This window comes from Metopolophium dirhodum, chromosome 2 (genome assembly GCF_019925205.1).
Source record: "Metopolophium dirhodum isolate CAU chromosome 2, ASM1992520v1, whole genome shotgun sequence".
Classification (NCBI taxonomy): Eukaryota; Metazoa; Arthropoda; class Insecta; order Hemiptera; family Aphididae; genus Metopolophium; species Metopolophium dirhodum.
The window spans coordinates 41,845,935-41,871,300 of record NC_083561.1 but is presented as its reverse complement, the minus strand read 5'-3'; the positions used below and the strand labels follow the sequence as shown (position 1 = coordinate 41,871,300).

Below are 25,366 nucleotides of genomic sequence, written 5' to 3'. Positions count from 1 at the left end.
TGTCGATTTTCGTGTATACCGCGGTGACTTCGCAAGTACAATAGCGTTTATATATACACGTACATACAGAGTGCTTCGAATATTGTGCAACAAAACAGCGGAGTGACATAGTACGATTTAATCTGTGGTTATTATACAGGGTGATTATTTTTAAGGCTAACACGCGTTTACTCTAAATGTATCAACGTGAAGGGCGAGACGAGTTTCTTCCAAAAATGACAAATACCGTTTTCCTCCACTGTTAATTTTCCTTCCGAAAAAAAGAAAGGTACCTACTTTATTTGCTCATAAGTTTATAACATTGTACTATTCGGTATTTTGCCTCTATTTTAACAACGGTAGGTACCGACAGCCCCAACTGTTGAGTATCTCATTTATGGCACTAACAGTCAATAACCTTGTAAGTTGTAACTATAATTAAGCCTAATTATTATTTAGGAATGCAAACACGGCCATATACAACGTTTTTATTAGTCTTATTACATAAAAGTTTTGTTCACTTAAATTTTTCTTAAAATTAATTTTCCAAAACAGCTATTTAATAGATATTAAAAAAAAAAAAACATTTAATAGCTTAACCACCTAACAAGTAACTAAAGTTATTTAAAACCTGTTAGACATTTATGGTACACTCTTGTATTTGTGCATATTATAAACAGCTAATATTTAAACAGGTATCTATTCATTTCTTGGTATAGCAATAAAAATATATAATTATTGGTAAACATTTATTTTTAGTGAAACTGCAATTTTAAAATATGACATTTTGACATTCATTATTCGTATATTCTTTTATTTATTTTATTTGGATTAAATGGCGATACAAATTATTCCGTTAGTCTTCGTATAGGTATAGTATAAGTCTATAACTAGTATAACTTACACTCCTAATATTAGTTCGTATATAGTTCTAATGTTAGTCCTTATTTTTTACTTATTGCCGGCAGAACAAACAAGGGAATCATGTGTCCGGAAATAGGAGGACTTTATCTCCGAGCAAAACCCCGAAACCAACTGGAAACAACGCATGGTTCAAGTCGTTGGACAGATTCGGCAAGAAAAATAAGGTACGCTATTCCGTAAATCATACATATAACACACACACACACACACACACACACAAATCACACACGGGTACATACTATGAGCCACAATATTATCTAGATATAAGTGACTAGGAGTTAATTTTTTCTCGTGTACATATTATTATAATACAGAGATCGAAGACGTTCACGTCAGGTAGCGAAAACGATGACGAGATCAGAGTGCACAGGGTGAACGATCGGAACAACTCGAAGGGGACGACCCGGTCGTACCACAGCGTGGGAAACCTCAACTCGCTGGACATGGACCAGTCACCCAGGCTGACTGCCGACAAGAGACACTCTCTGATAGATAGTTCGGCAGGCAGCACGACCGAGGGCGACAGTAGTCAAAAATCGCATAAGTCCACGGTCTATCTTCACGCAACCACGGGTACGTACACCGAATTAGCACCCTCGTGACGTATGCCATTTGTGTTTAGTTGGTTTGTAATTCATGCACCGATAACGGATAAAATGAATGAGTACAGTATAAATCAAATACAATTCGATCATTGAATAAATTGAGATGGGGTGAAGTCGCTAATCGTGTATAATACGTCATAATATTATTATGGGATTATTATTATTAAAATTGGTGGCTTAAGCACTCTTAGTTTTGACATCGAAATTGCATCCTTGCGCATACACAACGATATGACGATCATACTGTGATATAGTTACAGTTATAAGTGGTTCTCACTACTCGGCCGCGGGAGGAATTCAGGAAATTAGGTAGTAAATTTCATGTAAAAGACTTCCCAAAAAATTATTCTCGGTAGATCTGTAACATTTTTCTAAACTCGTCTATGATCTGCAATGAACAATTTTTAAGCAACTCATACCCAAATGTTCCAAATTGGTGGTTCCGTTTTGCTTTCCGGTATCTCATAATAAAATAAAATAATATTTTTGATACATAATAATCATAAAATTATGATCGTACGGCGTTGTAATTAGGCTACTACTCGTACACAACTGTTGTACATTTTTCAGATTTCATAATGAATAATACCTATCTTGGAAATGTATTAGGCTGGTCCTATTATTAAATATTACTTTGTTATTAGATTAAGCTATGTTAAAGCTGCAAATGGTTTAGCAGGGGGGGGGGGGATATAAAACTTAAAGATAAGAACATTATCTATATTTTCTCTCATTATCTGTTTTTTACAGCAATATTTTAATTTTTAAACGAGAAATGAGTGTTTAAGATTTTTATACTTTACATATTTATGACGTGTTTAAAAATAAAAATATCGTAATAAACATAAGAGAAAATACAGATAATGTAACAACTTTTAAGTTTGATAATATAATATAGTTAATTCACTCACATTACTACATAATACCCGCTGAACAAAAATAGTAATTCAGTAGTTCCAAATTTGTATTGTTAGTTTAAATATTAGAGTAAATCGTCTTACTATCAAACTTAAAGGTAAAAAGATTATATGTGTTCTCTCGTTTGTTTTTTACGATATTTTTAATTATAAACAAGTTTTGAGTGTGTAAAATATTGAAAGTTAAAAATTCTCATATTTTAATAAGCCGATAATATTCACTCTAATATTAGATACATCACAAATTTGGAACTGCTGAACTCCAATTTTCTATATGTTGTCCATGTGTATAAGGCAGATCCTCTTAACGTCTATATCTCATGTAAAACTATAATATTATTGTGTTTGTGTGTTTTGAACGGATGGTGGCGACGTGCAGTAGGAGAAATACCGGAATCGCGACAGCTGCACCAGTCTGTGTTCGGGGCGAAGAGCAGGCGAGCCGCGAGCCGCGAGGAGCTGTCGTCGCGCAACGACGCGTTCGGCGGTGCTCAGAAGCGCACGTTGTCCCGGTCGGTGTCCGTGCTGGCGCCGTGGGTCCCGCGTCACGGCGAGGGCCGGACCGTGGACTACGACGAGCGCGGCCGGCCGCCCAGGGCGCCGTCGTCAGCCAGACACGGGCCAGTCAAGGCGACCAAGAGCGACCCGGAAGAGTCAGCTGCGGCGGGCGCGGGCAGGCCCACGTCGGCGGCGCGGACCAAGAACCGACCGCCGAATCGGGCCAGTTCGGGCGAGGAGTCGTCGTTGCTGGACGAGGTGATCATCCGGACAACCAGCCGCACGGGCAAGCTCATCAAGGACGACCGTTCCACGTCCCGGCAGATCGGCCGGTCCATGTCGTCGGCGAACAGGTCGGCCGCGGGTGGCACGTTGACGCGGATCAAGACGAAATCGTAGTGGACAACGATATTCAGTGTTCTAAACAAAAATGACAACAATAATAATAATAAAAATAATAATAAAATAATAATAAAATAATAATAATAATAGCAATAATATTATAATAATAATAATGATAGTAATAAAATATAATAATATATAATGATGATGATGATGATGATAACGCATAAAAATAATATAAAATTATATAAAATAAAGTATTACAAAAAACTGTCCTGCCACCGATCAAAAAAACAAAAAAAATATCATACCGATAATTAATTACTTACCTAACAAGTTCGGCGGCGGTGCACCAGCTGGCGACATTAAAAATATTTTTGATTTTCCGGTTTCGCGAGCAGTGTGGTTGCGTGGGAGCACCATTATAGTTTTCATGCGAGTAATATTATAATATTATGTTGTGATTATTATTGACCTTTAATACGACTTTTCAATAACTACCATTTTAATTATGTAATAAGCTAGTCCGCGCAATCGCATTTGTCATAATATTATATTAATAATAATTGTTACACGGCAAAGAGTAAAATAGTGTCCTAATTTTCAAGGGAATCAAAATTGATGTTTTGATTTTAATATATATTATTTTATTATTATCAGCAATCAAGTATTTTTTTTACTAGGAAATTCGGATTTTTTGGTAAAAGACCTTTTTTTATTTGTACGTCAGTTATGAAAATATACATTATTATTATTATGATTATTATGATTATTATTTACGTGCATATGTCAATTTGATATTTTAATGCATTTGTTTAATGATTTTGATGCTCATGTCCCCTTTTTTTTAACATTTCGCGGTTTTTATTTCGTGTACACCATGAATCGCAATAATGAACACTTGTGAACTTTTTTATTATTTAAACCATGTTGGTATATGCATGTGACTATTACGTTGCATCCCTGGCATATTCATTTGTTTCACCCCGCATATGTTATAGTAAGCTGGCGCTTGTCCTCCAAAAAATTGTGCTTGTCGTTTATTCTTTATATTATTTTCGTTTAAACCCATTTTTCAAGCAGACAAACATAGTAACTGCAAAATAGATTTAAATTGCTTCTTAAATAATGGCAGTACCTATTATCACACTCATTCATGGGAAGAAACACATTTTTTTTCCATACAACAGTATAAGCATTTTTACTTGGTGCCTAAGTGTAGTTTATAAAGATTAGACCCTTTTGCCGTGTAACCATCGATATTGTGTATGTTCGATCATACGTATTCGTGAGCCAATATTCGTTACCAGCGCCCAGTTTTCTTTTTAGATCATGCGGTGCACATCATATTATTATAATACTACCACACAGCGAGTACTCGGACGACTATATAGCAATAGCATGATACATCGAGTGTACCTCGGGGAACTGACATAATATTCATACGTATTTTTTCTCTGTAAAATTGTCAGATCTCTGTGATACATTATACGTCATAATATTATGATATACGTCGAAATGACATCATTATTCTTCCTAGTCAAATAACCCCGTAAAATGTAATAAACAATTTTTATATAATAATGATGAATTATATTTACTATTTTTATTTTTATTTATGTAAATACTTTTAATTATCGTATAGATATGTTGTACATATAATAATAAATACCAATAGAATAACCAAATTGTTATCGTATCCGTCTTCTCGTGAAGTATTTTCTGAAAATCCTACAACTACATAACGAAAATTTTATAATAATAAATTAATAATAATAATAATAATAATAATAATAATAATAGTTATAGTAATAATAATACATATTATAACATATTATACTTAAAATACATATTTCATACGAACACACTTTAATTCTTTGAGGTTAAGTTACATTTTTTTTTTTGATTAAAAGTCTTTTTATAAAGCTATATATTATAGATATTATTTTAGTTATTATTTGGCTTTTCCAATATTATTACAACCTCTATTTATACCCTTCTTAATATGTACTGACTAAGACTACGGCACCACGACGAAGAAAAAGCGGCGCATGGGCACCATTGCTATCTCTCCAGGTTTGCGTCCATCGAGTCTATAACGCTCTGCTTCTGGAGAAGGGCGTTGTTCAGTGCGTTGATCTCGTTCTCGTATGTCTTCTTCATTCGTTCCAGCTCAGCAGACTGTTCGTACAGGCGGCCGCTTAAACGGTTCACTTCCTGATGCGCACCTTGTTCGACGCACTGTAACACAATACAATCGTCGTCAGTGGCGTAAAAATCTGGTGGGTAAAGTGGGCCAAAAATGAAGTGCCATTAAGGGACAGTAAAAAATAATGTTTTTAATTGTTTATAAACCTTTTGTCATGACTCATGACATATCACACATAAGTATTATATATTTATATAGGTACATCAAAATAAACGATCTGCGTAGTCATAAAAGTAAACAATCATCAACGTTCACCATAAGTTCACCTATATATAATAGTAGTTAGGTAATGTTAAGTATAACGGTAGCATTAAATAATTTACGCCACTTCACGTCGTTGATATACAGTATAGGGTCAACATGTGAAATACTGTCCGAAGTTACCGTGTTAACGTTCGAATAGTAAAATACGATTAAAAAGACCTATAATGTGCAATAAATGGTGAGCAAAATATTGCTATACACTATTATACTAAGTATACCGGACATACGTTGATGCGGATCGCAAAATTTACTTAGATAGGTACTTATTATTGGTATATTACCTATTAACTATAATATTACATTTAATATTGTATATAAATCAAAAGATATCCGTTTTCGACGTTGACGGGCGAATATAATACCGTTGAGGCACATAATTAATAGATACCTTCAGGTGTTCGGTGAGGGCCTTCACTCGGGCGCTTATGGAGGCGCTCAACATAGCGGCCGAAGCGTCATTCCGGCCATCGCCGGCCGCGCGGCGCAACAACGCCTCCTGTTCGTTGATGGTTTCTCGCAGGAACACCATGGCATCCGCCAACTGTTTCTTGTTGGTATTTTTCTCCGACTCACAATCGAACAGGTGTTTCTCCAACGCATCACATTTCGCTTTTAACTGCCTGCAAACGATAAACGAAATGCGTATTCATAGATACTACCTACATAATAATACATGTCGAATACGCACGTCATAAACGGAATCTATGTATCAAAATGCCTAATGGCTATATACAAATATCTCGTAATTAGATATCAAAACTTAAAATTCCAAATAGGATAAAATAAATGAATGATCCATTCGAATAATCCTCACGTTTCGTTAACGTAGATGTGATATTATTATATAAATAATAAGGCACATACTTTCTAGTCCCTACAACTTCAAACTATATACGCAAAAAAATGATTAAGCGTAATTGTTTTTCCGATCAATATATAGATATAACATACATGTAAACCACGAATAACAACAGTCAACAATTGTTTAGTTATATGCAAATCATAACATTATGCAGTTCATGTTCATAAAGCGTAACCACTTCGATAGTCGGATGTCGGATAACCCCCGGCGGGCGCGTATATATTTTATTGAGTATCATGTCGAACATGACGCGTCCTGCGTATCTTTAGATTTTTCAGCAGTCGAAATCATGTTCTTATACAGTGTTTTTTTAAACATATTTATACATTTACATCACACATAATATTATAATATTAAACGATCATAATTTATATTTATATATAAATACCTACAAAAAAATTGTTCAACTTTGGATCGGGTGTAGACGTTTAAAATGGGACGCTCACACAATATATCATGTTCGTTTACGATGATGTTATATTAAATCCACACATATCGAGTCCCCCTACTATCGTTTATGGTTTATTAAGGCCCTGTAGTTCTATGCATAAACCGTAACCATAACATTAACAACGAATCGGGTTGTTGTACCGTTATGATGTAGATGTATATAATACATTTGATATAAACACACAATTTTATAAATTGATTCTTACGAGCACTGTAAATCCAAAGCTTTGTTGATGGACCGCTGTTGATTTAATTCGGTGGTCAGAGTAACGATCCTGATGTCGAGTGTAGGCCTTTCCTCTTCGAAAGATATCAACCTTCGCATCAACGTATCACGTTCGTCATCGTAACGACACTTGAGTTCTTCGAAAAGTCTACAAAAGTGTTAATGTAAATTCATTGTTTATAAGTTTATATAAGATTCATACAAACAATCATTAAACGTTGGTTTATATTTTAACCGTTACTCGTTAGTATTAAAGTAAAAACTTTAGTCAATAATCGAACCGTCGACATCAATTTATTTTGATAGCAAGTACATGAATTATTTTAAATAATATTGTTGGCGTAGATACGAGGGTAAGAAAAAATACTTATATATACCTCCGACACTCGTTCACGGCAGAAGTGTGCACAGCAATTGGAATTTTATTATCATCTTCGGTTTTCATGCGATTCAAGTCTCCAGCTAATGAGGACACACGACCTTGCAAATGAAGAAGCTCTATACGGGCATTCTCATATTTCTCAGATAGATGGTCTCGTTCGCCATTCAATTCAGTAACTAAAATATAAAATATGAGATTTAAGAATAGCCTTACACAATTACACAAGTCATTACGAATTATAAATATTATTTGTATAATTGGAACAAATGTACTTTTCCTGCTCCCGTTGCAATGCCAGGCGTAATTATAATAGTACCTAACTTATATCCATACACATTTGTATTATCAGTTACACAAGTACACAACGTAACAAACCTTAAATTGTATATTCTGAGAGGAGCAATTTATTTGTTTTAGAATCATTAGTTACATTTTTTTGTGTGTCTATAATTACGCTATTGCGCAGAATATATGATTCAATATTAAAAATTAAAAGTGATTTAATCAAGGTAGAAAATTTGACTTAGATGGTAGTTTAGGTCAAAAATAAAAACATTTTTTAGAGAAACTATATAGTTTCTAGAAGAACTTTTCTTAATAATTCGGAAAGTAGGAACAAGTTAGAAAAGCTCATTCAGTGAGCATGCTAAATTCCCGGTTTCTAAATGTATTTTAATGCAACGCAATAAACTATAATTCCAAATATAATTTAAGCAGCATTTGTAAACATTAATATTTTGGTGGTATATTTTGGATAGTATGAATTATGAATCTATATTAAATTACCTATATTACGGCTATATAATAAGTAATCATTTTATCTATCAGCAATCGCAGTTATGTATAATGCGGTAACTAACGGATGGGCGAACACGACAGGGATAATAGGGTGTTCTAAACCAATGTTTAGAAACCTAAAACAAACAAGTCAGGAAAGTTCACTCCGCAAGTGTGTTAAATTCCCGTTTTTTAAACGTATACAATTCGTTAAATTATAATACCAAATACAATTTAAAAAGAATTTGGCAACTTTAATATTTAGGTACATTTTGGATAGTTTGAGTCTATATTAAATACTTAAAATCAATAATCGTAATTAAATATCTTAACACAAATAACCGTATTTATGTAAGGTGTAACTAAGAACAATAATGAATAAATAAATTGTAATAACAACAATCTTAACTATGTACTGGTAACGTACGGAAAATGAAGATATAAGGTATTATAATTATATGTTAAGAAACATAAAGACCACCGGAAAACGGAAAAATTTACACAAAACTAGTAAAAATCAATATTGATTAAAGTCAATAAGATAAATCCTGATTATACGAACCTGCACCAGTTGAAGGTATCTATGAAATGACTAAAATTTCAAATAATATTGCCAATTATAAAATATCATACCTATGTACGATTATATATTTATATAAATACATATATAGATATCTGCAAATGAGTATTTATTTATTTTTTATAATTTATAACAGTGATGGGAACATTTTTTTTAGATTTTGAGCGTATTTGTACTTCCTTTAACTATTGCGAAGTTGATGTCTAACATAGGCGTAATGCGTACATTTAGCTGTTAGAATTTAGGAGGGTTCAAGCACTACTATATAGTCAATACTCTATTGTCTATAGTCTATACTACAATATCGAATAAACTTAAAAAAAAATGTAGGAAATATTTGGGGTCCACAGTCCACCCCTCCTTATTTGCACCCATCATGTCTAAAATGGAAACAATTTTATTTATCTCTTTAAATTTTAACCAAAAATAAATGATTTATTTCAAATAATTATCAAAGAAATAGTGCAATACTTTGGTTTTTGGATAAGAACACATTTTTTTCCAAAAATAAAAATACAATGTGATCTAAGAGGTTTGTTTACATTTTTTTCAGATACCCTTCGGAATTCAGGGCATCGGCCAATGGCCATTTGGGCACCAAGATGTTAGTACAGAACAATTGGCGATCAAAAGCTTATCAATTTACAGGCCAGCGGGCATATGCGCAACTAGAGGCCAAACACTGGGGGTGCTAAAATTATGTAGAAAACACAGACCAGTGGGGGCTACTCCCCCTCCCACACCCCAAATACCATACTTCAATTTTATAATTACTAAAACCATTCCTAAATGCACCGTAAACACATAAGGACACTAATATATTTAAGTAAATCAACAGTAATATACCTGATAAATACATAAGGTATATTATATTATTTACGTGAAAAAATAGTAACTTGGAAGTATAAATGGATACAAAAAAAATGTGGTCAAGTGGGTACCGCTTTGCTGTACAGTAGTTGTTGAGCATGTCGTTGTAATGGATGTGTTATATTTGAAATAAATTTGAAAAATTTTCTCATAGCTATAAATAGTCAATATTTTTTGAAGCTTTTACGATGTTTTAGAATTTACGAGAAAATGTCAATATAAATATTTGGTGAACATTTCAAGAGTCTATGGTTATTCCAAAAATACAACAAAATGTAAAAAATTGATTAATGGGAATTAAATGTACCGCTGAATATCGAATATCGTAACAATTATAAGTTCAAACACTCTTTATAAATTAATGTTCCCTTTAAGTGTACGTTTTTTTTATGGGTAGAAAAACTTATGTGAAATATTTTATTAACATTTTTAATCTTAGATATGAAAAGAAAATCTTTTATATTTTCTAACTGAAAAATAGTTCAAAATATTTAAAAAATGTCTCATAGTTATAAATAGCTCAAAAAGAGTCAAAATCGTTTTAACATTTTACCATGTAAGGAAAATTTTAATTTTAACATTTGGTAAGAATTTCCAGTATCTAGGATTATTCGTTTTTAAATTACAACAAATTAATAAAATATCAAAAATTGATGAAAATTGGTGTAATTTACTGATGAAAATTGAAAATTCAATGCTGTACACATTTTAAATTCAAACACTCATAAGAAATGGATGTTACTTTCCAGTAAACTTTTTTTTCTTTAAGGTAGGACTAATTGTGAGAAGTCTTCTATCAAAATGTATAATGTTAGCTATGAAAGGAAAAATTTTCAAAATTTTGATGAATTCTAAATTCTAATATTTGATATACCTATAATCATTACAAACAATAATTTGTGTTTCTGCTAAAAACGAAGAAATAAAAAAAAACCTTACGTGAGGCTAAAAAAAATTTTTTTCATATGATTTTTCCATTTTTTGTGTTTTTGAACTGGGGGCGCTAAATTAAAGTTTGGGGGTGTTAAAGCACCCCCACTAGTGGCGCCTATGCGCCATCGGGGGGTGGTCTAAAACGGGTCAGATGGAAAAATAACATATAAATGATACACAGCGTGCCCGTTTCAGCTTATCAATTTTATAAGCTTTTGATCGCCAATTTATACCATAGAACCACGGTTATCTACTATTAGATAACCGTGCATAGAACAAAAACCCTTGATGTTAGTATCGAATTTAGGGTAACTCTGATAGTATGATGTTACGACCGTTATCACTTATTAAATAAGTCAACAAAATAATAAATAATAATTTATGGTTTCGTTTTTGTACATCACTACTTCTGACTTCAGAGTTCAAAATTCAGTAGTTTAGTTTGTGTTCGGCAGTTCGGTTGTTATTCAAATTCAATGTTGTTCACAATTTACTGTTGTTGACTTGTTTATTTTAATGTATACTTAAAATTGTAATTAATCTTTTTTTCTTTTGTTAATATGGGTATTCCCGGTTTGACATCATTTATAAATCGTAATTCAAATCAATATTTTGAAAATCTACAACTCAAAGACACTTTGGTTATAATAGATGGTTATGCTTTAACAAATTTTCTATACAGGTTGTATGAAAACCAAACAAGCGCTTTTGGTGGAGATTATGACGTTTTAGCTAAGGTTTATACTGATTTTATTAATTTGTTAACGAGATGCAATGTAACACCAATTTTTGTATTTGACGGTGCATATGAACAGCGCAAAATGGAAACAATCATGAGTCGAATGAGCCAGAGAATCCAATCTTATGGCCAACCTATAAAATCTGCTGAATGTATGCCAATGTTTGGTAGTGATGTTATATTTGACATTCTTAATGACATGGACATACCACATATAAATTGTGATTTTGAAGCTGATTCGGAGATTGTTGCATTGGCTAAGTTATTAGATTGTCCTGTTATAAGTCGTGATTCTGATTTTTATATAAATACAGTACCGTATATACCATTGGACAAGATTATCCTTGATTTAGATTCTAATATAAAAGTAATGAATTGTCAAGTATATAAAGTTGAAAAATTACTGAATGAATTTGGTGGTTTAAATCTTGACTATTTACCTTTAGTGGCTGCACTATTAGGTAATGATTACATAAGGCAAGACACATTTTCTTCGCTTTTACGAATAAACCCAGGGTGTTTCAACTGTGGATTGAAACTTAAACGAATCACAGTATGGCTAAGAAAACAACATGATATAAAATCAGCTATATCAAATATGACTTATAATTTATATCGCAACAGTGACTATATCAAAAATCAAATAAACAACATCATTAAAGACTATAAAAATATGAATAGCAAATACTTATCATTCATTCTTCAATATAAAAAAATGAGTGCATATACAGATCGATTAAGACATTTAAAACCAAACGAAAAAAGTATACTACCGCCTTGGTTAGAGTATAACTATCGTAGAGGTACTGTGAATGCTGAAGTTATGACTATTGTAACATTAAAAAAAATATTTTTTAAAGTACAAATCGAAGACTATGAAAAACTACCTTACTATGCAATTTCCTTCAAAATTATGGAAAGAATAGTTGGATTATTGTTTGGAAAAGGTATATCGTTTCCAACTATAGGAAGAAAAAATGGACTTAATATAGGTCAATACAAAATAGAACCATATATAACTAATCCTTATGTACCATTAGCTGATTTAAATAAGAGTGAAATAGTATACCGCAAAAATATAATTTTAAATTTAGTTGGTATAAAAAAACTTGATGGTGTTCCAAAAGATATGGAGTTATTTGTTTTGATTTTAATTTACTGGGCAGTACATACCAATAATATTAAATCCAAACACATGCATGCCTTAATCGTATGTGCAATAACATTTAATGTCATCAAAAAAATTGAAATTGATCCGAAAAACAATAAAACTGAAGATAATAATGGAAAAAGTGTTATAGAAGAAAATATTACTAGAGTGAATAAAGAAGATTGTATAAAAGCTATGAGTGTGTTATCAAATTATTTTCAAGTTAGTCAATATTATAATGACAAGCGTTTATATTACAAAATTATTCACCCATTTGCACAATTTCAGAGTTGTGTTTATTTTTTTATGATTCTCAACTCATTGCTGGACTTCCCATTTGAACAGTGTCGTATAGAACGTTTTTATAAAGGGACATTTTTGTATAATTTATGTGTAGAAATGGAAAATTGTGATCCAGAAATATTTGTATCAAGTAAACTATTTAAAAAATTAGATTCATTAAATAATGTTTACAAATCAATAATTAAACATATGAATGTACTGTTGCCAACTCCAAAAAAAAGAGCAACTGTAACACAGGATACTAATAACAGTAAAGGCAAAAAAACACAGAAAAATCCAAAATAATCTCAACAAACTATTTTATATTTAGAAATTAAATAATAGTATCTATGCAAAGAATGTATGTAATATATTGTATATGTACCTATATTATTTAAAAATAGATTTTATATTTAAGACTATTATACTTTATTTTATACTTTTATCATAATAATTTGTTAAATTGTAAGCTTATATTAAATGTAATTCATTTAACAGTAAAATTAAAATTAACCTATTATGATTTTACATAAAACAATATGTTAATATTTAGCTACTGTAAAATGTGGTGACCCAGACAGATTTTAACATTTTTTTTTTTAAATTTAACCTTAATATTATAATGTTTCTAAAATAATTAAAAATATATACCACAGTCTTAATTATATTGAAAACAGATAATAAGAGAAGAATAATCATCAAGTTCATTAAAGTTCCCTCTTTTTTTTAAAAGTTGAATTTTGTGCAGAGTGACCAGCAAATTTGGATCACTTTAGACAGTGGTTTTGTATTAGTTTTATTAAAACCGATGTTATAGTATGATAATGGCTGAGTTCAGACAATTTGATACTTAAAAAAAAAATGAAATCAATTGAAAAAAAGGTGGGTAAGTGGATGTCACTCTGCTGTACAGTAGATTACAAGTGGATCACTATAATGGATGGTGTTAAATTTGAATTCAATGATATAATATAATTGTATAAGAAAAACGATTCTGATCAAAAACGGTCAGTCAGCCTATGATATTACCAAGTATATTTGATGATATTATTGTGAATAAAGTAATTTATATATAACCTATTTACGTGGAATCTTGTTTTCAATTTTTAATCCTTAGCTATAAAAGTTTTATAACATTTTATAAACTTTTAACTACAAAATAATTATTTTTTTTTTTGAAAAATGGAAACTGAAAATGTCCGTAAACAGCTCAAAATAAGTCAAAATGTTATGGTGTATAGAAAATGCTAATATAAACATTCAGTCTAAATTTCATGTACCAACGGTTATTTGTTTTATAGTTACATCAAAAACCAAAATAGTTTTTGCGTAAAAATTCCCGTTTTTCTATTTTGAAAACTATTGGGAATTTTTTACTTTTGACCCCGAAAGTTTTAACTAAATTCACTTTCCTATCAGAAAAGTTACTGTTGAAGAAAATCCAAGCACTTTTACTGTCCTAAAAAGTGATGACTGACACAAAAAAAAATTTTAAATTAAAAAAAAAACATTGTAAAATCAATACATTCATCGCTTCGCTCAGAATCTAAAATAGAATATTTTACCTTCATCTCATGTTGTGGTGATTACAATATGTTATCGAAAAATATTATTTTGTATGCAAGTTATAATTTAACTACCAAAACATTGTTGTGTCCAGAATACCTCCACGTATCTGAATTTACCCTATTTTATTTTCAATAGTATACCTACTTACATTAGTTGGATCACTTAAGCAGTTAAGCTTCACTTGTCATTAGTTTCAAATATTAAAAAGTTTGGTGCACAACACTTAAAAATGAAAACACTAAAAACAAACTTTACCTCTTGACTGGTATGAACGAAGTAAGTCTTGTAACTTCGCTTGATGTAATTTGGCTTGCCTGACCAATAACTCATTATGTTCTTTTAGCATTGCTACTTCGGACTCCACTGATTTCCATTCTCCATATGTAACTTCGACCTTTAAAAATGATCAAGTTAAAATAAAAATGATAGACTATATGTAATAACATTAATTAATTAAATTAGTACTTTTTCATTTGCTTCTTCAAGCTGTTGATAAAGATTTTCATTTTCAGCAGCAATTTCTCTACTTCTAGAAGAAAATCGAGCAAGTTCATTTTTGTAGCTTTCAATAGTAACATCTTTCTCTTCTAAAGATGTTTGGTATGCTTCTAACAACGGTGATACTGCATTAATATCTTCCCTGCGCCAGCTTATATTTTTGGGATCTAAAAAAAAAAAAAAAATAACTTATTTTTTACATAATAAATAGGTAGCAATAGTATTTTGCTGTAAAAGCAATCTAAAACTATAAAGTAAAAATGTATGTGAATATCTAACTGGAGGAAAGAGGATGTGCTGTACAGGGTGTCCTAAATCATATTATTAGCACCATTCAACCATGCAATCAGGGATGTATTTTTATATAATGTTTTGAGTACACTCCATACTTTACAAAAATTTATCTAAAAAAAAATTGTATCCCTGCACTAGAAAATTAGTCAAACAATCACATTATATGCAGTGGTGTATTGGTAAATATATTTATGGGTATACGCACCAATAAAATATGTAATATGTAACCTACACGATCAAATTATATCATCGTATATATTATATAACGTTATTGCAGTTCAATGAGTACATAGTTTTTAACATTATTTTATTAATTTTTGTATAATGTAACAATAGAAAATAAAACAAAATCAACTCGAATGTCAAAAAAATTAAAATAATAATAACATTATTATAGGTACAATCTATAGAATTTTCCACAAAGATTTTTTGAATTCAATATTGGGTTTACTAAATTAATACATTAAACACAATGCATATTGTTATATAACTTATATTCAATACCTACTTCAATTGATAAATAATTCATTAATACATAGATTCATTAATACGAATAACGTTTTTTTCCTATATGAACTATTAAATAAATTTTAAATCTTATTTGGTTTTCTGGTTATTTTGGAAGCGTATACCCGTAAAATAAGATTTTACATTGGGTATACGCCGAAAATCGAAAATCTTCTGATGGGTATACGGCGTATACCCGCGTACCCGTACCAATACACCATTTATATGGTTCTTGAGCGTTGTGGTGGGTCACGGGTAACCACAGAATTTTAAAAAAAATAAATTAGGAAAGCTCACTCTACGAGCATGCTAAATTCCCAGTTTTCAAATGTATTTTAATACGATGCAAAAAAATATTATTCCAAACAGGATTTAAACAGAATTTGGTAACCTTAATACTTTGATAATATATTTTGGCTAATTTGATTCTGTATTAACCCGTCACTGGTCGCGTAATTTTTTTTTTATTTTTGGTCGCGCGGGGTAAAAATTTTCCATAATATGAAATATACTTAAAATATTACTTTAAGTTGGTACTTTATAACTAACAATACTTATAATTAATATACATATATAATTCACAATTTGAATTGCATATGGGTCTTTAGTTTTTATGAATAAAAATTAAAAAATAATAAAAACGGTAAGGTAATACAATACTATTATAATGTAAAACAATCTGGGAAAATTTCTATCAAGTGATCTCTACATATAGGCTTTATGCAATTGGTGCACACTAAAATGGTTTTTTGTCTTTCGCTCTTTCAAAAAAAGCACATCGGTTCGAACTTCTCAACTTTTGAGGGAGCACTTCTCTTTCAACCTATATTTGATTCATTAGAAATATTTCCGATAGAACTTGCACTAGAAATTGACTGTTCTGTATCCGTATTTTGGTCATGAGGTTCATATGTTGGTGTATTATTATCATTATCATCACTTGAAAAGCCTCCTAATAAATCAGCTTCTGTGCTTTCTATTAGACACTCAATCCGCCGTCTCTCAATTTCGTCCATGTTTTAGATTCTGAGCGGAGCGATGAATGCATTGATTTTACAATGATGTGTGTTTTTTTTTTAATTTTTTAATTTTTTTTTTTTTTAATTTTTGTGTCTGAGGACACCTTTTAGAGCAGTAAAAATGCTTCGGTTTTCTTCAACAGTACCTTTTCTGATAGGAAAGTGAATCTAGTTGGTACTTTGGGGGGTCAAAAGAAAAAATTTCACAAGCGACAAGATAAACAAAAGAAAAATTAAGGAAAAACGGGAATTTTTACACAAAATTGAATTTGGTTTTTGGCGTAACTTTAAAACAAATGACCGTAGATACTTGAAATTTTCACTGATTGTTTATATTTGCATTTTCTATACACTATAACATTTTCAAAATATTTTGATTTATTTTGAAGTGTTTAGGGACATTTTCATTTTCCATTTTTTTTTAGTTTTTTTTCTAAAGATATCAATAAAATTTTATTTGTTGGCTAAAAAAGCTTGAAAATTTAATAGAAGGCTCCTAGAATATTGTTTCAAAGGCAGATGAAAAATATTACAAATCCTTAGTCACAGTTTTCTTTTCTAAGCATTCAAAGTTCATAAATTGACAAAATATGGAAAAATCGTGAAAATTAGCAAATTATTTTGAGTTAAAAATTCGTAAAAATTTTTCTTTTTAAATCTAAGGTTTTAAAATGTAATACAAGATTCTTCATAAGTTTGTCCACCTTTATCAAAAAAAAAATGTCTATAAGAAAGTCAAATTAAATTTTTATGAGCGTTTGAAATTCAAATTTGTATAACATTGGATATTCACTCGATTTCTCATGTAGCGATTTCCTTATTTTGTTATAATTCAAAAACAAACGAATTTAGATACTTGAAAATTTCACTGAATGTTTATATTAGCATTTCCTATACACTATACAATTTTGAAAATATTTTGAATCTTTTTGAGCTGTTTACGGACATTTTCAGTTTTCAATTTTTTTAGTTTTTTTTTTCAATAAATATCAATAAAGTTTTATCTGTTGGGCCAAAAAGTGTAAAAATTTAATACAAGGCTCCTGATATATTAATACAATATCAGTTGAAAAATATTAAAAATACATAGCCACAATTTTTTTTTATAAGCATTTAAAGATCGAATTTTGACAACATTTATCCAATTTATAATTTAATAATTATTTTGTAGTTAAAAATTTATAAAATGTTCAACTTTTATAGCTAAAGATTGTAAATTGAACACAAGGCTCTTAGGCTCCACGTAAATAGGTTATATATAAATTACTTTATTCACAATAATATCATCAAATATACTTGGTAATATCATAGGCTGACTGACGGTTTTCGCTCAGAATAGTTTTTCTCATACAATGATATTATATCATTGAATTCAAATTTAACACCATCCATTACAGTGATCCACTTGTAACCTACTGTACAGCAGAGCGACATCCACTTACCCAACTTTTTTATAATAATAATCAAGAGAAAATGAAATTGAAAAAAAAATGTAAAATAATAAATTAATCTTCAGTCGCGCGGGGTAAATATTGTCCAAACGAATAAATTGTTCTCGACCCGCATGCACCGAACAAACTAAAATAGTTTTCGATGAAGTAAATGTCATTATCGAATTATGATGTGATTTTGATAAACTAATCGTAATTACAAAACTATATTACAGATAATTACGGAAAAATACGTATTTATAAATAAACTTGGAGATTATTTACCCCGCGCGACCGTGACGGGTTAAATACTTATTACTTAATACCAAAGGTATTCAAACTTTTTCATCCCCCGGCTCCTGTGTGTTCACAATATTTTTACAACTACCAAATTATTATGAAAAAATTGAAACAATATGGATACAATATTATAGCCAATATGGGTGATAATAACAGTGACTTTATTAGTACTAAAAATAAAACTTCAAATAGTCGGGTAATGTGTTTCGTTATCGTTTCCATAATCGCTTTAATGATTATAAATAATATTTATATTAATTATACTTGACATACATTAATTTTGGTTTCAAGTGCTTTTACGTGGCTCCCTTTGACAACTTTCGCGACGTCCCTGGGAGCCGCGACACACAGTTTGAATACCTCTGACTTATAAAATAAGTAATTATCAGTTATCTTAATATCAACAATAGTAATTAAATATCTTAATACAAACAATCGTAACTACAGTGTTGGAAAGTAATGTAACATAAATTACAAATTACTGTAAAAAAATTACTTTTGCAGTAACGCTGTAGTAATTTTATTTACTTTATTTCAATTGACTTAATTATAACGAAATTACTTTTTCAAAGTATTTCCCTATTTTTGAATGATAAAGTAATGGAATGTGATAAAAATAATGTCTAGTAATGCGAATGCAATTTAAATAAAAATATTTAGTGTAACGAGTAACGTAATTTTATTACTTTTTAAAAGTATTTACCCAACACTAGGTAACTATGTATAAGTAACTAACGTGCGGATGGACAAAATGGGAATAAGGTGTTCTAAACTTATATTTGGAAACCTAAAACTGTAATTTAAAACAGAATAAAATAATACATTCATTGTCCACCATTCACCGCATTTAACCACCCACCATATACTAATAAAACTAATATTTGTATCACGTATATGAATTTCTATATAAATATTGTTATACATTGATAACTTATAAGTTATAAGTAAATGTCGTATATGCTGTATACACTCCCTGCATACAATATCAGATTTAATCTTTTTTTCTATAACACAAATTAACAAAATACAAGCTAACGTGGCTCCAGTTTCAATAATTATTTTATTTTATATTATAAATTAATTAATTACTGTAATTAAAACGAATGGATAGAAAAAATATGAAATATGATACAAGGGGTAGGTAATACATTTTCCTACTTTTACTCTCTAAAAACATATTTAATAATTTTCCTACATTTTTTTTTAGGGGAGTGAACCTTAAAACCCCCTTTGTGTATGCGCCTGCTTAATTGTTGTTATTATGTAACTTATATTCCTATCCACTTGGTCTTTCACAAATATGATTATACAATTTTATCAAATTGATCAAATTAATGGACATAAGCTGCATAGCAACTTTACTACCACTAATTTTATTATAATAATATAAAATTTCCTGATTAGCCTGATTTCCTGAATATATAAATTAATATTTATTATTTACTTTACAATACCTAATATAATATATTTATTTCTATACATAAATTTAAATTTTAGATTTTTTTATACTTGTACGACAATTTAATTGCAGTAATTTTTCTTTAATGAGAACTTTGAATTTGTTTGGTGGATATTATCTCTTCGTAATTTGGCTGAAGTTTAGTTGAAGATTACATTTTTTAAATGAGTATTTGTTAGTGTGAATCGGTACTTGTTTTTGATAAAAGTCATCCGAGAAAAACTTTTTTCACATTTTATGTATGTGGAGCCAATTAGCCAAATCTACAAACCAATTTCAAGGCTAGATTATATTGTTCAGGAAAATCTTCCATGGGTACACATTTCCAAAATTCAATTATCTCAGACAACTCTTTATATTTATATTCTAAAACCGTTGAACATTGAAGTTCAATAATTTCTAATTGTATCTTAGTGTTTTACTTTTGGAGATCATGTGTCGCTACAATAAATGGATTAATAAATAAGTTATTTAAATCTTCTTCTTATTTAAATCTACTGAATCTTTCTTGAAAAGAAAAACAGAAAAGAACAAAATAAATAAATACAATTTTTTTAAAAAAAATGTTTCAGGTGAATAGCATTAAATAAAATTCAAATTCAATCAATTTTTTTATTAAATAAACACAATTTTATGCATGTAAAATGTAATGTACTAATGTATAATATCCTATAATAGTAATATAAATATAAAAATTAAATTAAAACCCATTTGAATTTTATACTAAGTTTTGGCATTTTAAGTGCATATTTTAAATACATTTTTAGACATTTTTAATGCATTTTTTAAGGGTTATTAGTGCATTAAGTTCACAGCCTTGCTCTTAAGATTTGTTAAGCCTTCACCATTAACTCCAAAAACCAATTGAAAACTTTTAACACTTAAAATAGTTTCAGCCACTAACAACTCACCTAATTATATATTTAATTCATACAATACAATTGTATTATAATAGCAAAGTATTCTAAGTTATAAATTATTTGTTTAAATAAATTATGTTTAGAAAAATGTATATCGATTCATACTGATACTCAATCATAATAAGCCATAATTTGTTTATTTTCTATCTAATGCCTATCAAGATTCTAGTAGTTTTATCATACTGAAAGACTTTAGAATGTACCATGTTCATGTGTCAAAACAGAAACTAAACTTGTTATGAGATAATGAAAAAAATGCTTGTTTATTTCAACAGTTATTATTTAAAAATTATTAAGTAATTAGTAAACACAGTAAGTGTAATTCATTTCAAGCGTTTTAGAAAAATATTTACTATGTATTTATCTAAAGTTATATGATTAAAACAATAAAATATATCTAAAATATTTAATATTTAATTATATTGTGCAATGCTGTTAATATAACTCTATAGATACCTTGTACTCGCATGTAACCCCCAGATTCTGGAAATTGATCTTTTGATAGCAGTTTATCTTGACATTTTTCCAATTCTCTATTCAACCTAGAAAAAAAATCTTTGTTCTTAATATTTGTATACAATTTCTAAGTTAAAATGTCAACTTTTATCATACCTATAAGTTAGATTTTTTAATACAAAAACATCTTGTTTCAGTTCTTTGTTTTTATCGATTAATCGATTTACTTCACTTTGCCTATTCATAGTCTCAATGGCTGTACATTGTCTTTGTAATTCATCCCTTTTTTTCTCCAACTGTTTGAGATGTGATGCCATTCTAGCAACATTTTCTGACATGTCTACATCTGTAATTTTTAAGACAAGTAGGTAAATAACACGTTTACAACTACAAAAATTAAACTACATCCATACTATTTCTTAGGCGATCTAAAGGTGATATACTTTCAACCATATTGAGCTCCCTTCGTGACATTCTCTCCATAGCCGGCACAATACATCTTTCGGCCACCACATCAACCACATAGGGTATCTTTAAAACGTTTACATGTTAACTAATGGAGAAATGAATACCCAGAAAAACCTAACAAATTAACTTGGATCATCATTACTTTATCCGAAGTACTCGAGCGTGTTCTACGAGGTGGAATTGGAATTTGCCCATCTTGATTGTAATTACTTGCCATTTTGCCAACAGTTTTGCAACTAGCCTATGTCAACAATTCTTTTCATCGAATTCTCGGGGTTTAAATATCATAAATTATAAATTTTATTACATTTGTGTTAAGTTTATGACTAGATGAGGTTTCAAAAGACAGTCTATGTTTAGTCTTTTTTTGTTTACATAGGTATATTTCTGTATATGGAAATATTTTATTATTCGTAAAATTACGTTTTAAATTGTTTTAAGTTGTACAAAATAGGAAGACTGAATAAATGAGAATTCATAGCGATTGAGTATTATTGACTTTTGTCCTCGGTCCTCACTCGTCGTACCAAATTCGTATCGCGTTCTTGTACATGGTACAAAAAAATCGTTAATCTTATCAATGTTAAAAGAAAACACTGATAATAAATAATAATTGATAGCATCGCAGACCGCAAGTCAATGACCAAAACATTGAATGTTTATTGTTTACTAATACCACATAATAAGACAATACTACAATAGTTCACTTAGTTAAAGGTACAAACACGGAACTATAAAAATCACATTAGCACATAAAAAACTGAAATCGAGTGCATCGACTGCTTCGTACTTAATTGATCTTAACTTTGTACAATATTGTACTTGTAGCAGTACCTAGTACCGATTTCTTTTATTCATAAAATATATTAATGTTACTTAATATTTTCAAACATTAGATTCACACACAAAACACGTTATTAATTGTTTTACGTGAATGACGCATTTTTTGATTGTGAGCGGAGCGATGAATGTATTGATTTTACATTGATGTGTTTTTTTTTTTTTTTATTATTATTTTTTTTGTCTGCAATCGCCGTTTGGGGGGCTTTAAAACTGCTTCGATTTTCTTCAACAGTATCTTGTTCGATGGAAAAGTGAATATAGTGGGGTGTTTCAGGAGGTCAAAATTTAAAATTCACAAAAGTTTTCAAAAGCGCCGAGAAAAACAAAAAAAAATATAAATTTAAGGAAAAACGGGAATTTTATGTAAAATCGATTTTGGTTTAACCATGCAACAAATAACCGTAAATACACGACATATTCACTGAATGTTTATATTAGCATTTTCCATACACAATCAAATTTTCATAATATTTTAACTTGTTTTGATCGGTTTACGAACATATTCAGTTTCCAATTTTTTAGTTTTTTTTTCTATAAATGTCAATTAAATTTTATTCGTTTGGCAAAAAGTTGGAAATTGTAATATATTGTTACAATGGCAGTTAAAAAATATTCAAAATACTATCACAATTTATAGTTCAAATTTTGACAAAATATGTAAAAATCACGAAAATTTGTAAATTATTTTGAATTAGAAGAATATAAAATTTTTTTCTTTTTAAATGTAAATACTAGTTTAATAATAAATATACTTGAAATGTACACCTTATGTTTATTTTATCAATTCCTATACTTGATAAAATTTTCAAAATATTTCGACGATGTTTTGAGCTATTTACGAACATTTTCAATTTTTTTAGTTTTTTTTCTATATTTGTCAATATTTGATTTGTTGGGTCAAAAAGGGTGGAAATTTAATAGAAGGCTCCTGATATATTGTTACTATAACAGTCGAAAATATTAAAAATACATAGCACAAATTTTTTTATAAACATTTAAAGTTCAAATTTCGACCAAATTTATATCATTAAAAATTATTTTGTAATTAAAATTAATGTATAAAATATTCAACTTTTATAGCTAAGTATTGAAAATTGAAAACAAAGTTTCAAGTTAATAAGTCAATAAATTATTTTGTTTACAATAATAAAATCAATTAATATACTTAGTTTTTCTTATACTATGATATTATATCATTGAATTCAAATTTAACACCATCCATTACCCCGACCCATCTTTTTTTACTTTTGACTGTGTGTAATTATCTGTTACCTTTTTGATAGGAATTTTATTAGGAAACCTTTAGATTTTATATTATTTTAAATATTTAATTAGTAATTTGTTTCTAAATATAAAACAATATATACATATACATAATAAGTAATATATATATATAATGTTGCTATGGTTGAATTAACATTTTTAACAATAACAATATTATATTTATAATTGTACAATTCTAATTTAACAGTGTAACATACTATACAAAGTAAAGTAAAACTTTATACACCGCAACATCTGTAGTATACAATATTACAGTATACTTACAGGCTTTGGACATTTTTGGCAAATAAACAATCTCATAAAATAATTTTTATATTAATTAGTTGTAGAAATTGATATAGAATTTAAATAAAATGATCCATCAAATACATTAAAGCATATACATATCTTAATATCAACTGTGTTGTACACAGATTCAGTCATTCATTAAAGGGAAAATATGATCTTTTACAGTACTAATTTTAACACATACATTTTTCCTTGATTTTTCGAGCAACTGATTCCAGTATTTTACTGGGTCTCTCGCTTCCTTGGACAGTTTAAATTGAAAACATTTCTTGATTTTCTAGAATAGGACTTAGTAAAAAAAACTAATTTTCAGCAACTAGTGACTTTCTGGCAGGATCAATTGCTTTCTAAATATTGGCAAAACAAATTACTCTACAAAATGGGTGGGAAAATCATGGCATATAAAGGTAAAGATCAAAAGGAAAATGTACCAAACACTTAACACACCAACAACTAACAAAGTCTGTATACAGTAATTAACACTGATACGATTGTGGTAAAAATACAAACTTGGCTAGGTTTTCAATTTATTTACTCATGAAATAATTTATAGTAACTAATATAATATGGTAGAAAAGTGCCGTTCAGAAATTGTAAAAAGTATTCACGGAGTTAGAAAAAAACATTTCAAATAGGACTGAATCTATACAAATAAAAATGAATGTTTGTCTGTCTGCGTGTGCATTGGTTGCCATGGGTTTTGAAGCTATTATAATAATAATAAATTATTGGTTGCCGGGCAACAAAGTGCACGGGATCAGCTAGTATATTATAAAAATGTATTGTGGTATAATTATTAGGGGTTGGGCTGATACTTGATATAGGTTTTTTTAAATTAATATTGGAACCAATAAAAATATATAACCGCCAAGGTGTAAACGATTGTTGAGGTGAAGTTTAACTAAAAAAAAATACCGCATGCAGATTGCAAATACATCAGATATGTATATACATGTTTATTTTTATTTTTTCTAAACTAACATTGAAAGAGACTGCTCCCAAATTTACCTACTATATTCAAAAAAAAAAAGTTTACCGAAAA

General features: G+C 29.4%; 3 protein-coding genes across 3 annotated transcripts in view; 2 read left to right on the top strand and 1 right to left on the bottom strand.

The window, feature by feature from the left end:
* The window catches only part of LOC132938193 (uncharacterized), a 53,004-nt gene extending 48,416 nt beyond the window's left edge, over positions 1–4,588 (top strand). Inside the window, exons 5-7 of the mRNA XM_061004894.1 lie at positions 948–1,067; positions 1,218–1,476; positions 2,805–4,588. Coding sequence (XP_060860877.1) covers positions 948–1,067; positions 1,218–1,476; positions 2,805–3,322 — 897 coding nt within the window. The 3' untranslated portion in view covers positions 3,323–4,588. The remainder of the gene's footprint in view (positions 1–947; positions 1,068–1,217; positions 1,477–2,804) is intronic.
* Positions 4,589–5,179: 591 nt separating this feature from the next.
* Positions 5,180–24,049, bottom strand: LOC132938197 (paramyosin-like). Its single transcript, XM_061004899.1, has 10 exons — positions 22,052–24,049; positions 21,855–21,972; positions 21,598–21,787; positions 21,442–21,527; positions 15,024–15,223; positions 14,814–14,952; positions 7,654–7,834; positions 7,257–7,424; positions 6,127–6,358; positions 5,180–5,506 (listed from the first exon to the last, which is right to left on the bottom strand). The coding sequence occupies exons 1-10, from the start codon at positions 22,124–22,126 to the stop codon at positions 5,330–5,332; spliced, it is 1,566 nt and encodes a 521-aa protein (XP_060860882.1). The 5' UTR covers positions 22,127–24,049; the 3' UTR covers positions 5,180–5,329.
* Positions 10,819–14,069, top strand: LOC132938196 (protein asteroid). Its single transcript, XM_061004898.1, has one exon. The coding sequence runs from the start codon at positions 11,379–11,381 to the stop codon at positions 13,293–13,295; it is 1,917 nt and encodes a 638-aa protein (XP_060860881.1). The 5' UTR covers positions 10,819–11,378; the 3' UTR covers positions 13,296–14,069.
* Positions 24,050–25,366: the final 1,317 nt, after the last annotated feature.

Bases quoted from the DNA above. Each gene is read 5' to 3' on its own strand.
- LOC132938196 (XM_061004898.1), top strand. From the start codon at position 11,379: ATGGGTATTCCCGGTTTGACATCATTTATAAATCGTAATTCAAATCAA.
- LOC132938197 (XM_061004899.1), bottom strand. From the start codon at position 22,126: ATGGCAAGTAATTACAATCAAGATGGGCAAATTCCAATTCCACCTCGT. The intron at 6,359-7,256 runs GTAAGAATCAAT...TATCGTTTGCAG, and splicing joins GCTTTGGATTTACAGTGCTC to GCAGTTAAAAGCGAAATGTG. The intron at 5,507-6,126 runs GTATCTATTAAT...ATTGTGTTACAG, and splicing joins CCCTCACCGAACACCTGAAG to TGCGTCGAACAAGGTGCGCA.